At 44.5% G+C, this 16255-nt stretch overlaps 1 protein-coding gene across 3 annotated transcripts in view; it reads right to left on the reverse strand.

The window, feature by feature from the left end:
- The window catches only part of SLC23A2 (solute carrier family 23 member 2), a 54218-nt gene that overhangs the window by 16644 nt on the left and 21319 nt on the right, over nt 1-16255 (reverse strand). For all 3 annotated transcript variants that reach the window (XM_057402519.1, XM_057402518.1, XM_057402520.1), the window contains exons 2-7: nt 13791-14075; nt 12118-12216; nt 8077-8193; nt 6498-6655; nt 1634-1722; nt 103-173 (exon numbers count right to left, since the gene is read on the reverse strand). In XM_057402519.1, the coding sequence (XP_057258502.1) occupies nt 103-173; nt 1634-1722; nt 6498-6655; nt 8077-8193; nt 12118-12216; nt 13791-13922 (666 nt within the window). In that variant the 5' untranslated portion in view covers nt 13923-14075. The remainder of the gene's footprint in view (nt 1-102; nt 174-1633; nt 1723-6497; nt 6656-8076; nt 8194-12117; nt 12217-13790; nt 14076-16255) is intronic.

Consider the following 16255-nt stretch of genomic DNA (forward strand, 5'->3'; position numbering starts at 1 on the left):
AAAGAAGAAATCATCAACTTAAAGATGAGAACACGCAGATGGTTAGGTGAGAACTTAACTGGAATTGGAGAGATCAACAGCTAAAGGCTACTCCTACATTACCTCTCGTATTCTGGGATACCAGATGTGCTCGGTGTGAAGGAGTTCTGTTGTTCCGTTTGTAACTGTTAGATCTTACAAAAAGAAGAGAAGAAAACACAGGGGTTTATTCCTCGGCCACTCTGCCATCACGTCATACAAAATAAATCTCTCCTTAAGCTGTGTCTGACAAGTGAGCCTTGATTTACACAGGATAAAAGTTCTGCAAGGCTACAAATCAAGTGGGAACGTGCTTACATTCCCCAAGAGCTAACCACTAATTTTATCCGCTGTCCCAAAGTGGAAAAAACATCATAACTTTCACAAAGAAAGGACCATTAGGGATTCCTTTCCCACTCCACTAAACAGATGAATGGAGAATTACTCAACTGCACACAAGGAATCAAGTACTCCGACGTCACTTGTTCACCCATTCAGGTCACTCACTGCCTGATGAACTGACCCGTGGTAACAACCCCATCTGACACCTTTGGAAAGTTAAAAGGTTCAAGAGCAAGATGCAGCAAAGGCTCCTTTTGAAAAGCTGAAGTAGTGGAACAAATTGCTTTGCCATCAAAGGTTATCAGGCAGCGTTTGCTTTCAACAAGGTTTGTATAAGGATACAGGCACATTTTGGTGCACAGAAACCTCCAACACACTAAAGAACACCACACTTTGCCTCTGCCTCTCAGGCACTGAAACCCCCAAGCTACTGCCCATTAGAAATCTGACTCCCCAGTGAGAAACTGTGAATGCCCAAAGCTGAGTTTCTATAGGGAAAAAACAGCAGGAAAACTGATTAGATGGCCATAAGTGACTGAAAAGAGATGTATAAACATGTAAATAATACCAATATACACGATTAGAGCATCAAAAGGACCCCTAGGGAGAACTTCAGTTAGAAGCAAACAGCTTTCTCTATACTCCTGTCTCACACTGCCCACAGCCTTAGTACTGAATAGCCATTCCCCATTAAAATAACAGAGCTATTTCCACTTCAGTTTTCTGACCTAAGTTAAAACAAAAGCCCCTTCCCAACCAGTTCTACTGCACGTCTGCACTCTGAATAAAGTCAAAACCTTTCAGGGTGATGACGGTAGCGGAGGAAAAGTTAAAATGAACACCCAAATCTTGCTCACAAAACCCTAAAGGTGTGAGTTAAACAGGTTTAAATAGTGGTCTTAAGGCAATGCTGAAGCTTCCTACTACTAAACTTAAAAGCACTTGACTGAACTCACTGTATCCTAATGCCATAAAGGAACATTTATAGGCCCTTCCTTTATCTATGTTGTTAACAAAAGAACTGTTTCATGCTACTGCTAGACTGTCTCTTGTCAGCATTTTTTGTATTATTCCCCCCCCCCCCCCAATTCCACAAGGGCATTTTTAGGAATCTTATTCCACAGCACAAAAGTTTTAACATTGTTAAAGGAGAGAACGTTTCACATTCCATGCTCATTACTTCCAGTTTCTGTATCAAAAGGTTTGGCAGTCGCACTAGATGTGATCTGGGTCATTCGTCACTTAAACCTGAACAAGCATAAACGACGATTACCTGTGTTATTACACTTCCACTTCTCCAGGGACAGTATTGCTCTAGCAGGTGCTAAGAATGCAAAAGCACTCGCTTGAAACAAGGGTAACCTGGTGGAAAGGGAAAGAAGAGACACTGACATTTCTCGCTGTTACGGTCCTGTGTCAGGGTATCAGTTACAACTGGGGGTTATTCATCCTCAAAGACATCCTTTGTTGGGGGTTATTACAAATGTAATGTATGAGAGTTTCTTATTAAAAAGAACAGCCACAGAAATGACATACTCAGACGTCACAAACCCAAGACCTGACAGAAGACACTACATGCATGAAGTTAATACAACCCTATAACAGCTTATTACCAGACCCTGGCTGGGTTTGACTCAGCAGCACAAGGATACAGATGCACAGTCTGATGTAAGTACCAGCCCCAGTGCTGAACATGCAGCTTTTGCCATCCTGCCACATCAGAAAAGCTCTTTAATAGGACAGTAAGCAGTCTGCATACTCAGTGCCTTCCCTCTGCATGACTTGGGAGTACAGTCACTTATACATCCATCTTTAAGTGTACGTGTAAATAACTATCAGGTTGATAAGAGCTGATTAGATGTTCCAGGTGGCTACCAACAATAAACACAAAGGCTGCAAGAATTTCAAGATGGCATTCTTTGCATTGGTGGTTACACTTCCCAAAAGGTTTAAGATCTAAAGAGCATTCTACCAGCACCAACTACGTATTCATTGAATCAGCCAGAGCTTGCATAACATCACAAATACCCTGCTGTTACTTAACTCCAAAGATGCACTTTGAACTATTCTATAAATACTGTCATTAATGGGTTGCCATAAGAGTCTCTTTAACAGCAGATCTCAAACTCTTAACACATGAAACACTTAATTGCTCCTGAGGCTCTAGTTAGTGCTCCGTGTTTATGGCTGGTTTACAGCTGCAATGAAGTGCCTCAACGCCAGGGCAAACGCTAGTAAAGGAGAAAGAACTAACTGTAGTAGCTTAAGATAAAGATCAGAAAAGGCACAGAGAAGGAAAAAAAGAACTGGGGGGGGGGAATCCTATACAAGCCGAACACAGAAAAGATCAAACCAGACGCGTGTTACTAACACTGGTTGCAAAGTTCACAGGCAGGGAGCTAAAACAGTTGTACTACCACTAGAACGGAGTTTGAGTGATGTAAAAAGCTGCCCCATCTACAACAAATGGTGAAAACTGCATTAGAAAGTCCAACTTCATCAAATTAAAGAATAAACCAAAGCTCTCTCATTAGTGAGGAACCAGTCGGTAGCTACAAGTGAATGATTCACCTTATTTTTCAAGGTTCGTCGAGCAAAGCCAGCAAGCTGGTGCCCATGGCAAAACATGCAATACCTGCAACAAGCTGTTACTCCCCTGACCACCTACACAGTGCTCTGTCCCCCTCCTAATGATTTTGTAAATGTACATTGCAAACACATTCTCCGGTGATGAAGTCAGTTGTACCGAGACCTGGGTCCAGACTGTGAGGTCTGTAACTCATGAAATACCCTGCACACATATTGAGTCATAAGATCTTGGCAGCTGTGGCTTAGCTACTCACTCAGCCTTTATATGAGGGTGATGAATGTCCTGCAGGCTGATGAATGCGGACGATGGCACTGTCTGAGAGCTCCATCCTGAATGCCCCATCCCTGGCAGTGTTCAAGGTTGGATGGGGCTTGGAGCAAGCTGCTCTAGTGGAAGGTGTCCCTACCCATGGCAGGGGTTGGAGCTGGATGAGCTTTAAGGTCCCTTCCAACCTTCTTTAAAATCATCCAACCAAGATCAGGCTCTTTCTGAAGAAATAGTGGCAGCTTGGAACACGACTTAGGAATTCCATTTCCCACTGCTAAGCCAGGCATTCATTACTAGCTGGGTAAAGGACCACCAAGTTTATGACTGGGATATCACTTTAATTTCATGTCTATAAATTATGAAGCTATTCAGTTTTGGCACTATCCCTTGTGGAGACAGAGCTTTTTATGCAGTTAAGGCCATCTGGAAATGTCTTCATTATCTGAATGTGTCACACAGATGTAGGAATGCTCAATGTCGTGCTGGGCACAGCAACAAACCTGAACTGTTTAGGTATATTCAGGATGTATTTGAGGTATAGTAGAGCTGTATGTGATTGTCTCAGTCATAGTAATGACTCTGAATCCCTGCCAGATCTTTTGGCTTATTACATCACCTACCAAATAGCTTGAATTCCTAAACTCAGTATGGGTACCAAACCAACTCCACCTCACAACTGAGCTCAATCCATCTTTAAGGACCTTTAAACCATGGAATTTGACCTTTTGAAACCCTCGTGGCTTTATTTGCTGAAATACTTTGCAGTTGACAGACTTGCCAACAAACACTTCAAAATCTCATTCAGACAACATCGCTGCTAGATCCCATTCCCAGCCTTACATAAAACCTGAATCACATGTTAAAGAGTTATAAAACCATGGAAATTTTCTCCTTAAATACACATTCACTTATTTTAAGACCCAAACCCAATGGCCTCCTCAGTAGTTGCATCAGGACTTACAGTGCAAGCAGAAGTGACTGGATCAAACCCCCAAGCCAACAAAACCACTGCATCACAGACTGCAGAGGTGGGATTATACAGAAGGACCAGTGGATTTCAAACTGATGGGAACACACTGGTTTCTGCAAGAGCCCCAAATCACTCTGTAACAAGTGATAAAGAGCCCAAGATTAGTTAGAGGGGGTGAAAACCAACCAAAATGTGACAAACTCGAGTTCTCTGAAGAAATACAAGTGTCAGGAAGCATCAAAACTAAGGTTTTTCTGCTAAATTTGAGGCAGAAGAAGAAAATTGGTAGAAGTCCAGGCAAACAAAGCACCTTTGAGTTCATCTCCACCCACAGCTCTGCACTTTTAAACTGCATGAGTTTAATCTTCAGTAAATCCAGGGAGGAGACACTCAGAGCTGAACAATGAAAGTCCTTATCTTCCAGCTCCTGCCTAAGTCAACAAGCCCTCGATTCCCTAAATACAGCACAAAGGGATGGGGGGAAGAAGAATACATCACTCCCATTGAAAGAGAGGTTCAAACCATCAAAGGGCATGACTGTGCTCTTCTGCCTCCTTTCAGATGAGGTACTTGAACATTTACTGTTATAAGTAAGGCAAGCTGCCCTATGAGCACACACAGAGAGCCAAGCAGGCAGAAAATATGATGATTAACTGCAGGTAGTCTTGACTAAAGAGATATTGGGAGGGAAAGTCTTCTCTTTCAGCTATTTTCATGATGCTGTCTCGTCGTCAGAATAAACTTTGCATACAAACAAGCAGTGATTAAGTAACAAAAAAAAATAAAGGGTTTTTTCAAAGAACAGAAAGCACAGAAAAGCTCAATAAAATGAACTAAAAGAGCAACTGAAGATTGCACTAGAAAACCTGAAATCTATGGAAAAATTTTAGATGAAAAGCTGATCTACAATTTCAAGTGCTCTACCATGGGCTTGGCTGTCTGCACCCTATGGAGGCTTTTCCACCCAAAGATTCTGCTTCTTAGCTAAGGGAAAGGGGAGGGTGTTCATCATTGAATCCCAGACTGGGTTGGGTTAGAAGGGACCTTAAAGCTCCTCCAGCTCCAACCCCTGCCACGGGCAGGGACCCCTTCCACTAGAGCAGCTTGCTCCAAGCCCCTGTGTCCAACCTGGCCTTGAACACTGCCAGGGATGGGGCAGCCACAGCTTCTCTGGGCACCCTGTGCCAGCGCCTCAGCACCCTCACAGGGAAGAGCTTCTGCCTAAGAGCTCATCTCAGTCTCCCCTCTGGCAGGTTAAAGCCATTCCCCTTGGCCTGTCCCTGCAGGTCCTTGTCCATTTTCTATTGGAACTCAAGATTTCAGCTCACATTGTACAACTAAATGACCCATGAATCACTGAAGTAACTATATGAGGGCATACCCTTAAATAAGCCCTTTTCTTCTGGTTTTAGTTATCACCCTTGTTTTATTCAAGAAGATGCAGAAATCACTCCAAGGTTTTAGCTCTTCCCAGTTCTCAGAGACAGTGCCAACATCAGTTGAAGTGAATATTTCAAACACCTCTCAGTGTCTATTGCAGAACATGAGTTTTCAAAGAGGCATTTATCTTCACGTTCATAAAACTTACAACATCCTGCTCCTTCCCACACCAGCTTTTTACAAGTATTTGCTAACACCTGAACTGGTCTCTTGCATCTTCCTAAGGAGGGCAGACACAAGAAGAGGTATAAGCATCCCTGTAAAGCTACACTTCCACGTGTGTTTGCTCCCAACTGAAGGATCATGACCTGCATCTCAGAGCAAATAAAAACGAAGGGGTTGCTTGTGTTGGAAGGTAACAGACACTCAGGTCAGAGAATTAAAGCTCCCCTCATCAGTTTTCATTCCTTTTTTCATTTGACAAGCCCTTTACAGAAACAAGCACACAAACTGCCGTAGCACTAATCACAGCAGTCTAAATATTGGCACGATTACAGTAGCACTCAAGAAACCAGTACAAATATCAAACTTGGCTCCTCTTCACCAAGGTGTATGAGGTTTTCCTTTCCCCTAGAAACCCTTCTAGTTTCTCTGTCCTCATAAATTTCCCTCCTCTAATCCTTCCCCCTCCCTGCTGTATTTTCTTACCCTTGGAATGCCTTCTGTGATTTCAGATCCACCTTTTTTTGGGAGCAGCTTTCCAAACACTTTCCCTAACTGCCCTGTATTTGACCTGTGATCTTGGGTTTCACGTGTATCCTTTGAAAACAGATTACCTTCCTCGTGGATCTTGGCTAGCAACCTGGCATTCCCAACAAGTACCTAGTCTTATCACCATCTCAACACCCAGACACAAGTCTCAAGTCTCACCTGCACCCAAAAGTTGTTTGCAGCAATGTAGTGATGCCCACACAGAAGAAAATGGTCCCAATCAACTGGCTGGTAGCCCACTGGTCAAATCCAACACACATGGCATCAGCTAGCAGAAAGGGCACTGCTATAGTTCCACTGAAGCATGTCAAGTAATGCTGTGAAGAGAAAAAGGGGTTGGTAATACTGCAGCCAATCATAGAATCAATCAGGTTGGAAAAGAGCTTGAAGATCAAGTCCAACCATTACCCCAGCACTGCCAAGGCCACCACTAACCCATGGCGCTCAGGGCCTGGTCTACAGAGTATTAAGAAGTAAATACACTTATGACCACCTTTTCTTTTGCTTTGGCTATTTCTGTTCCTGAATGAGGCACCAAAGCTCCCACTTCCTGCTCCTAAGCATTTCTTCACATATTTTCCTTCCATGCTGAGCTATCACTGGCCTGTTGCTAACAACGCGACTGCTACAGGATGAACTAGGTTGTTTGAATAGCTACATGGCTACTGCTCTTGAGGAGGAGGTATCTAGGTAACTGCACTGCAGACAGCTTCTAACTCAGAAAAGCAGATAAATAACTCCATTCACTTTCAGCCATGTGAAAATAACATCAGCTTACAAATGAACTTACGGGCACACACAAACTAGGATGCAAATAAGCTCCCAAGTACCAGAAACTAAGTACTCGTTACTACTTCTTCAATTCAAACCCATTAATTCTTCTTCAATTCAAATACATTGCTACTTCTTCAATTCAAATACATTAAATCTTCTTCAATTCAAATAACATTAAGCAAACAAAAACCAAGAAATCACCACATTCAACAAAAGTAAAAATATAACCCCTACAGAATCCCTGCTGCATGCCCTTGAGGAATGGCAGAAATAAAAAGGATGTTTTGGAATGTATTTGTTTGGAGATCTCAACATACTTTACAGATATTAACAAATTCTCAGCATTCCTCTGGGACAGATATTGTTACTATTCATGAAAGAAAGGGGATGAAAGAGCTGTTCTGCTTCAATCAAGTGTGTGGCTGAGCTGGTAGTAGGGTCCGGATCACCACCACAGTCCTACTCCTTGGGGGAATGCTATGCTTCCACTCCAAGGAGCACAGAATTTGCCTGCCTTGTCTAGTAGTGAGCCTACAGGTCCAGGGTGATGCTATCAAGCTTGCAGAATTGAAATGACTACAGCAGCAGCTTTAATAGTCAAGACCTCAGAATTAAGCCATTCTCTCTCTCTCTCCATCTTTAGTTCCAGAGGTACCAAATGTCACTGTGTGAAGCTTACCACTTTGCATTTGCTCCCTTGTTTACTAACAGCAGCTTAGAAGATTAAATGTTTAAATGAATCTCACAAAAGCATAAGCAGCAAACAGTAATACAGATCAGTATCAACACAGTAACTTTAGTTTCTGCTGAAGGTGATCACCCACTATCTTAACACTTCCTTCAGACAAGTGAGAGTGTGGGAAGAATGAAGTGATCACACATGCAAATGCAATGAACTACACAGAAAACACTAAGCAAGCTCTAAAAGTGACAGAGGGAAAATTACAGCTGGTTTAGAACATACCTGTAACCCCAAAAATATGCAGAGATACCAGGGAGGGACATCTTCGATGGTGTAAATCATGTCAGTTCTCTGGGCATCTAAACTGCCGCTGCTGTCCAGTGTCTCTGCCAAAGAGCTCTGTTTGACAGGGAGGGGGAAGAAGTGGATTAGTGTTACCTATGAATAAACTGAAGGGGAACTGTCAGGCAATTCCCAGATACTCCAAAACTGGGGTAATAGTCCCAAGCAATGCTGATGTGTGATGTTTTTCAAGCCTTTACCTATGATACCTTCTCATCTCCAGCTACTGAACTTGTACCAAACACATTCACTTCTCTCAGCCAGCCCCTTCTGATTTACACTAACACAACTGTTCATTTATGATACAGCCAATCTGGCAGCCAAAAGGTGCCCTAAAAATGGGATTGTCATGACAGAACTGTTTATTAAAGTCAAAAAGGAAGAATGAGAGCTAAGCAGAAGAGTCAGCAACAGCAATTTTCAGAGCAGAATGGCTATCCTTGCATAAGAGACCAAAATCACAGGCAAGACAGTTCCTCATTCCAGTAATTGCTTCCCCACTTCATTCTTACTCAATTCCAGCCTTGGTTAACCTTTTTGAGCCACAGGGTTTATTAGTTTTGCTTCCACCTCACACTGAAGCAGTGAAGAAAACACTGCTCATTACAACTAAATACATCCATGGCCAACTCCTATTAGTCAAGAGGACTGCCTCCAAACCTACAGGAATTTAAGTGAGACCACATTCCGGCCTAGCATGTGCCCTTGTTTGGAGGGAGCTAAGAGACAACTGACCACACATATACATGCAGCAGAATCCCTGCAGCTTCTCCATTAAACCAAGACTGAGCTCAGTCATTCCTTCTTCACAACTAAGTGGAATCATTTCGTTCCAACTCTCTGCTTTGGAAATTCCTGAGGATGAAAGCATGATGCTCCAAAGCTCCAACACAACCACCAAAAGCAGAAGGAAGTATCATTTCAGCTTAACTAACCCCAAAATACCTCATATAACTACTGTCCTGACCTAATCCACACTAGAACATAAAAACCTCCTGTGAAGCAGCCTTACACAAAGATGGGGAACTTGGCCAGGCTTGTGACTTTGCCTGCTTCAAGAATCTCAACACATCCACAGATTGCACTTAGATAATCTCCCTTTGGTTTATCTTCTCCAAGGTCAGGGAAGCCAAAGTGAGCCAGGGCATTTCCTTCTGATCTCAGGTTTCTGTTAGTAAAACAAATGCCACTGGGTTCATTCCAATTCAGGGAGTGCAAGTGACCGCATCACTATGGAAAGGTTGAGAGTATCACAGTGGAAAAGCAAAATACAGCAAAACTAATATCAGAAAACACTTTTAAACAGCATCAAGCACTGAGCAAGCTCCTCACCAAGGTGAGTTTATATAAGGTGCAAGTCCTAAATGGAGGAACAAGGAAATGGTTCACTGCACAACCCATCTTGCCAACTTGCAGCACTGATGTCTGTCTTTACCCAGTCAATGAAGGAATGACACTCTGCTGACCTGACTCTCTAAACACTGACAAAGGAAAAGAATCAGGAACTTGAGTTTTAGAGCTTCACCTCATACTGGAGGGCGAGCACTGAGCAATCTGCATGCATCTTGTCTCTAACTGGAACTTGGGAAAACACCTGCATATCCTCATGCATCCCAAGCACAGCGCCAGGCCGGTCAGAGACTGGATGGAAGCAGCCCTGAAAATCACAGAATCCCAGACTGGTTTGGTTTGGAAGGGACCTCAAAGCTCATCCAGTTCCAACCCAATGCCATGGGCAGGGACACCTTCCACTAGAGCAGCTTGCTCCAAGCCCCTGTGTCCAACCTGGCCTTGAACACAGATAATGGCTAAAGGGAGCTAACACGAAAGAGACCAAGACTGAACAGTGAGGAACTGGAGAGCTCAGGTGAGGTCTGGCTCTGACTGCTGTGGGTAAGTCACTGGCTAGTCACCGGCCCTCTCATAACTTAAGCATGTGCCTGCTGGTTTAACGTACTGCTGGTACTTGCCAAGTATGCCATAGGGAACTGCTGGGAACAAACTGCACCTTCTGGAGGGAGATACCAATCAGAGACTAATTCTTTTTAACTGGCCAAGGGTGGGACGACACAAAAAGGAATAAAAAGCACAGAATAAGTATAAACAGGGGGAGCATCCGTTTGTGAGTCAATGTAAGCACTGGGCATCCTCCAGCAATTCAATACATTTCAGTCCTCTTTGTTACAGGCTTTTTAATCAAAGTCTTTCATTTGCCTTTCTGGTGAATGATCTCTCGAGAGGAATGGAAAGCCACGAAGATGCTTCACGCACACCCTTATCTGAAGTGAAAAGCAGGAGGTTTGCCCATATTACCAGAAATATTATCTTAATAGATGAGGCTTTAACTGCTGCAGCCCCTGCTTTCACTGTTCATTCATTATAAGCCACAGCAAAGCTTTAACTCAAGCAGATTTGGTTGATTAAAAGCTCGTGGTCTCTTTAAGGTGAATTATCAACAGTCATTTACCATTCTGATCACATGGATCAAGGGGAAGGGAGAGAAACATGGTAAAAACAGGCCATGAAGACATGCTTCAACGTCTAGAGATTGCTTATCTTGGTTGCACAACTTCATCCCAGCACCTTTTGCTCAAGGCTTTTTATCAGATTGTTGCTCTCCACGCTAGTCTGAGCGTGCTCCAAGGAGCAGCCACCACAGACATTGCAGGTAGGCAGTTGCCAAAATGTGCCCATGAGAATATCACCACGATCAAGGTGGTAGCAGGGAGTACTTGAGACATACAGGCAGACCATCCCTAACTGTGCATGAAAGCACACTGTGGCATTCCTAGCATCCTTTGCAAATACAATTTGGTCAAGTTGAGGCTTTTTGGAGATAAGGCTTAACCACAAAGCCGAGCAGATACAAAAAGGTGCTGTTCAGATTTACTGTAATCCTCTAATTTTAAACAGCAGCACAGATTCACACCATAGCTACTTGGAAGGATGTTACTGAACAGGCCTGGGGAATGATGGAATTGAGAAAAAACCTGGAAAAATCACAACCGCACTGAATCATGGAATCAACCACGTTGGAAAAGAGCTTTAAGCTCATCCAGTCCAGCCATTCCCAGCCCTGCCAAGGCCACCACTAACCCATGGCACTGAGGCCTCGTCTCCACGCTGTGTGCACACTTGCAGGGACAGACTGCAGCCCTGCCCTGGGCAGCCTGTTCCAATGCCTGAGCACCCTCTGGGCAAGTAATTGTTCCTCAGCTCCATCTAAACCTGCCCTGGTGCAGCTTGAGGCTGTTTTCTCTTGTCCCATCCCTTGTTCCATGGGAGCAGAGCCTGACCCACCTCACTACGTCCTGCTGTCAGGCAGCTGTAGAGAGGGTTATGGTCCCCCTTGAGCCTTCTCCAGACTAAACAACCCCAGTTTCCTTTGAGGCCTCAACTGGGTTGTTGATCCTGAATGATCTAAGGTACAATCATTGATATCCTAAGCAAAAATGTTCCAGGGTTTTTAGGAATGACCTGAAATCCATTCATAAAGCTGCCTCTCTATGATAATAAGCAGCCCCCTACTTGGAAAGAGGACTAGAAAAATTAAGTTTATGAGGTTGGAGCTTGGAGGAAAGAGAATGAGATAGTTTCTGCTTTTGAAAGTGCTCAATATTGCCAGTTTCCTTGACTAAATGCAGAAGTAGTTAAGGCCTGAAGAACAGCACAGAATGACCTTACCCATGGAAATCATGCAAAAGGCCAATGGAAATGAAATCAGAAAACTGCCTATTACAGATTTTGGTGCCAGGTCAAAGTGGTTCTAACATCTGCTGAGTCACTCCCTGTGTTCTGCAACCAAAATGTGTGACCGGGAGAGTCACAAGGACACAACTCCCCCAGGCCTGATCTGAATCTGCAAGTCAGCATGGCTGACAGGAGAAAGGAAATCTCTCAGCCCAGTAAAACCAGTGTGGACCAATATGAGAACTGAGAAAGCAAGAATGAGTTCTCACCTAGAAGGAAAGCACTACGTACCTTCTCTGCTATGCCATTTTCCGTAGTATAGATGGCCATCAGCTCGGTGTCTTCTGTATCCTGGTCACCGCTGGATGTTGCTCCACCATTTATGACAACCTTAGAAATAAAACAACAGGGAAAAGAAACACAAGATCTTCAAATGAACATTCTGTTTGGGATCCTGGTACTTGACTTCTTCTCACAAACCATTACAAGCATGGCAAGCAATCATTTATATTCCTAGACATGCTATAGACAGGCATCCTCAAAGCCTGGACAGTGTCCACTGAGGGTGGGAAGAAACCATCAGGAGACTGATGGGAAGAATTCTTAAGAGGCAGATTGTGCACAACAGAACGATGTAACAGAAAGCCTGAATAAGAAAAAAGACAACAAACGTTTCCTTGTTGCCTCCTCCTCTTAGTCAAACAAATCAGGACATAACCAGGGGCTGGTGCCTTCTGCAGCAGGACAGTCAACAGTGGGACAGGGCTACAGCATTGGTGGATGAGGGAGGAGCGACTGATGCCATCTACCTGGATTTCTGCAAGGAATTTGATGACACTGTCCTTCACAATATCCTTGTCTCTAAACTGAAGAGACATGGACTTGATGGATGCACCACTTGGCGGATAAGGAATTGGCTGGATGGTCACACTCAAAGAGCTGCAGTCGATGGCTCGATGTCAAAGTGGATATCAGTGGTGAGTGGTGTTCCTCAGGGGCTGGAGTTGGGACTGGAGCCATTTAGTATCTTTGTGAGTGACATGGACATGCAATCGAGCACTCTCAGCAAGTTTGCCAATGACACTGAGCTGTGTGGTCTGGGTGACACACTGGAGGGAAGGGATGAGATCCAGAAGGACCTGGATAGGCTGGAGAGGTGGGACCATGGAAATGTTATAAAGTTCAAACAAGACCAAGTGCAAAGTCTTGCCACAGGGTCAGTGCAATCCCCAGCACAAACACAGGCTGGAGTTTTTGTATACTTGAGCCCAGAACCCCCCCATGTGCAGGGCTGCACCCCCAGAGTGTGAGCAGCAGCTCAGGGAGGGGATCCTGCCCCTCTGCTGTGTGAAGGGGAGACTCCCCCTGGAGTCCTGATGCAGCTCTGGGGCAGCAGCACAAGAGGGACGTGGAGCTCTTGGAGCGAGGCCAGAGGAGGCCATGGAGATGCTGCAAGGGCTGAAGCAGCTCTGCTCTGGAGCCAGGCCGGGTCAGCCTGGAGAAGAGAAGGCTCCTGAAGGGGAGACCTGAGAGCAGCTCCAGTGCCTGAAGGGGCTGCAGGAAACCTGGAGAGGGGCTTTGGAGATGGGGTGTTCAAGGCCAGGTTGGACACAGGAGCTTGGAGCAAGCTGCTCAAGTGGAAGGTGTCCCTGCCCGTGGCAGGAGGTTGGAACTGGATGAGCTTTAAAGTCCTTTCCAAACCAAACCATGCCACAATTCTAACTGTTCTCATGAGGAGCTGCCTGGGGTGTTGCACGTCCTGTGACCAGCACTGCTTTAGAGCCCACATATGAAATAACCACAGACACCATAACTGGCCATGTTTATATCTAAACAACAAGTGGCAAAGGAGGTTTCAGTAACTACATGTGGAAATGAACACTCTGCACAACACGATTAGAGCAAAGCATTATTAACCTGTTCGCACTGAGCTTGACCATACAGTACCTGGATGTGTTACTTACAGGCAGGGTGAAAAAGGTGGGATGTTTAGTTTCATCCTCATATTTGCCTTCCGTTGAGCCTCCTGCCTCCACTGATTTTGAAGTGGTATTCTTACCAATCCCCATCGTTTCCAGAACGTCAAGGACTTGCATACAGTCCCCAAGGGGATGCTCTGGGCTGAGAGGCCAAGGGCTAAGGACAATTCCTTATTTCCACAGCAGCACGTCCAGGTATCTCTGAAGTGCTCAGTAATCCAGCTGGGGCATCGGGGCTGCTTTTTTAAGTATCATTAGCATCAATGGCACCTAGAATTGAAGAGAGAAATTCATTTTTTCTTCATTACCCAAGATATATGTATAAAAACTTGTGCCCTGCAGCCCTGGTACCCTTTCACGCTCATGACTCACTAACTCTTATCATTCCTTTTTGATTTGATCATTAACAGATGAGCATTTAAAGTATTTTAAGGTTCTTTCAGGATGGGAATGTGCTGATTAGTCTCTCAGTCTTCTCTTGTGGTCTTCAATTATGTTGAAGCCTTGATCTTGTTTTAATATCATAGTCATTTCCATGGCATTTTTGGGAAGAAAGTACTCCTGTACCCCAGCTATGCAGCAACAGAGGACAGTTTGCTATCAAACATCCATTGAAAACATTACTTGTGCTGTCAAAGAGTGTAAATGTGTAGACTTGCTCACAAGTCCACCTCTGTGTAACTAAATCCTTCCTTTTCAAACAGCCCCTTTTGAAGTCAAAAGCTTCCAGGAAGCTTAGAGTAAATGGACAGTGAAGCACAGCTGAGTGCAGTATTTCAGACAGGAACACTCTCACCTGAACTTAGCGCAGTGGCATGAGGGATGTTCAAAGTCATCTGCCTGGTGATGCTGAAGCAAGTGCTTCAGGATAAAACTGTGTATTTAGTACTATGTAATTAGTAGCACTTCTGTTTTGGCACAGGAACAGGGGAGATCATACAGTTTATTGGTTCTTTGCTTTTCCCAAGGGGGTCATTACAGCACAGTCCCCACATCCCCTCCTTAACATGCACCTGCCAGTCCAAGGTCACCTACACTTTCGCCATTTCCAGCACTAAGGAGCATGAATGAAAGGATTTGAACCTCCATTTCCCACAGGGCAGCACAGAAAAGCTTGCAGCAAACCCAGTTTGCAGCCTATGGCTCCTGGGCTTCAAAGAAGAAAGAGCAGTGCAGATGGCTGAGGTGAAACAAGTTCTGGTACAGAGGAAAGTACACAACAGAACCCCAAGAATGGCTTTTTCTAACTCATAGCAAGTTAATGATATTTTAAACTCTTCATCAGGGCCTGCAGGGACAGGCCAAGGGGAATGGCTTTAACCTGCCCAAGGGGACTGAGATGAGCTCTTAGGCAGAAGCTCTTCCCTGTGAGGGTGATGGGACACTGGGATGGGTTGAATGGAGAAGCTGTGGCTGCCCCATCCCTGGCAGTGTTCAAGGCCAGGTTGGACACAGGGGCTTGGAGCAAGCTGCTCTAGTGGAAGGGGTCCCTGCCCATGGCAGGGGCTGGAGCTGGATGATCTTAAGATCCCTTCTAATCCAAACCATTCTGTGATTCTATAATTGCTAGAGGTGGAAACGCCACTAAGGGACATTCAAAAAACACAGTTATGTAGGTATCAAAAACCCCCAAAAGTGGGGTTTGGTTTCTTTCTTAAGCTTCTCTTCCAAAACGCTGCTCAGGAACACGCCAGCAGTTTGGATGTCAACTGGAATGGCAATGAAATGAAACCGGACAAAGACCCTTCAGCCAGGGGACTGCATGAGAAATTACCAAGTACTGATGGTTCAGAACCTCTTCATAGCTGTTAGTTGCCCGTTTGCTAGAAAATTCTGGTTCTTTGAGGTTAAAGAGAGATTCATCTTTCAAAGCAATCTCACTTTTCAAGAGAGAAAACAGCCGCACCTAAGAAACAGCACTTGGGCACCGAGATACCCTTGAGCACCCCTAACTAAACCCAAATGGAACGCAAAGTACTGCCTTCAAATAAGGGTTTCATTAAGCCTTGTTTCCTAAATATTAAAAGCATAATTAGTTATTTTTCACTTAAGAGTGAAGGAGCAAACCCATTTGAGTGCTCACCTGAAAGAAAAAGGCATTCCCATTTCTCCAGTAACCATCGACTTCTCATCAGAAGCACCAATCTCCAGACATGAAGAGCAATGTTCAATTAGTTTGTCTGCTTCCACCTCAAATCCCTATAGGAACCTTCCTCTCCAGGCTGCCTGGGCAGGCCTGGGAGTGATATGAGCAGGTTAGAGGCAAGAGGCAGGTACCAGGTCAAGGTCTGGGGGCAGGAGGGGTGCCTGGGGTGGGGTTTTTGGAGGGGGTTTGTTTGCTTCTGTTGTAAAGGGTGAAGGCTTTTGTTGAAGCACACATGAAAAAACAGAAAAGAAAAGCAATTGCCTTCTTCTGTCAACAGAGACAGGTTTTATTCTCCAAGAAAATC

This window comes from Pezoporus wallicus, unplaced genomic scaffold, assembly GCF_028554395.1.
Source record: "Pezoporus wallicus isolate ANWC-B61680 ecotype Strahan unplaced genomic scaffold, APGP_CSIRO_Pwel_v1 contig_2348, whole genome shotgun sequence".
Taxonomy (NCBI): domain Eukaryota; kingdom Metazoa; phylum Chordata; class Aves; order Psittaciformes; family Psittacidae; genus Pezoporus; species Pezoporus wallicus.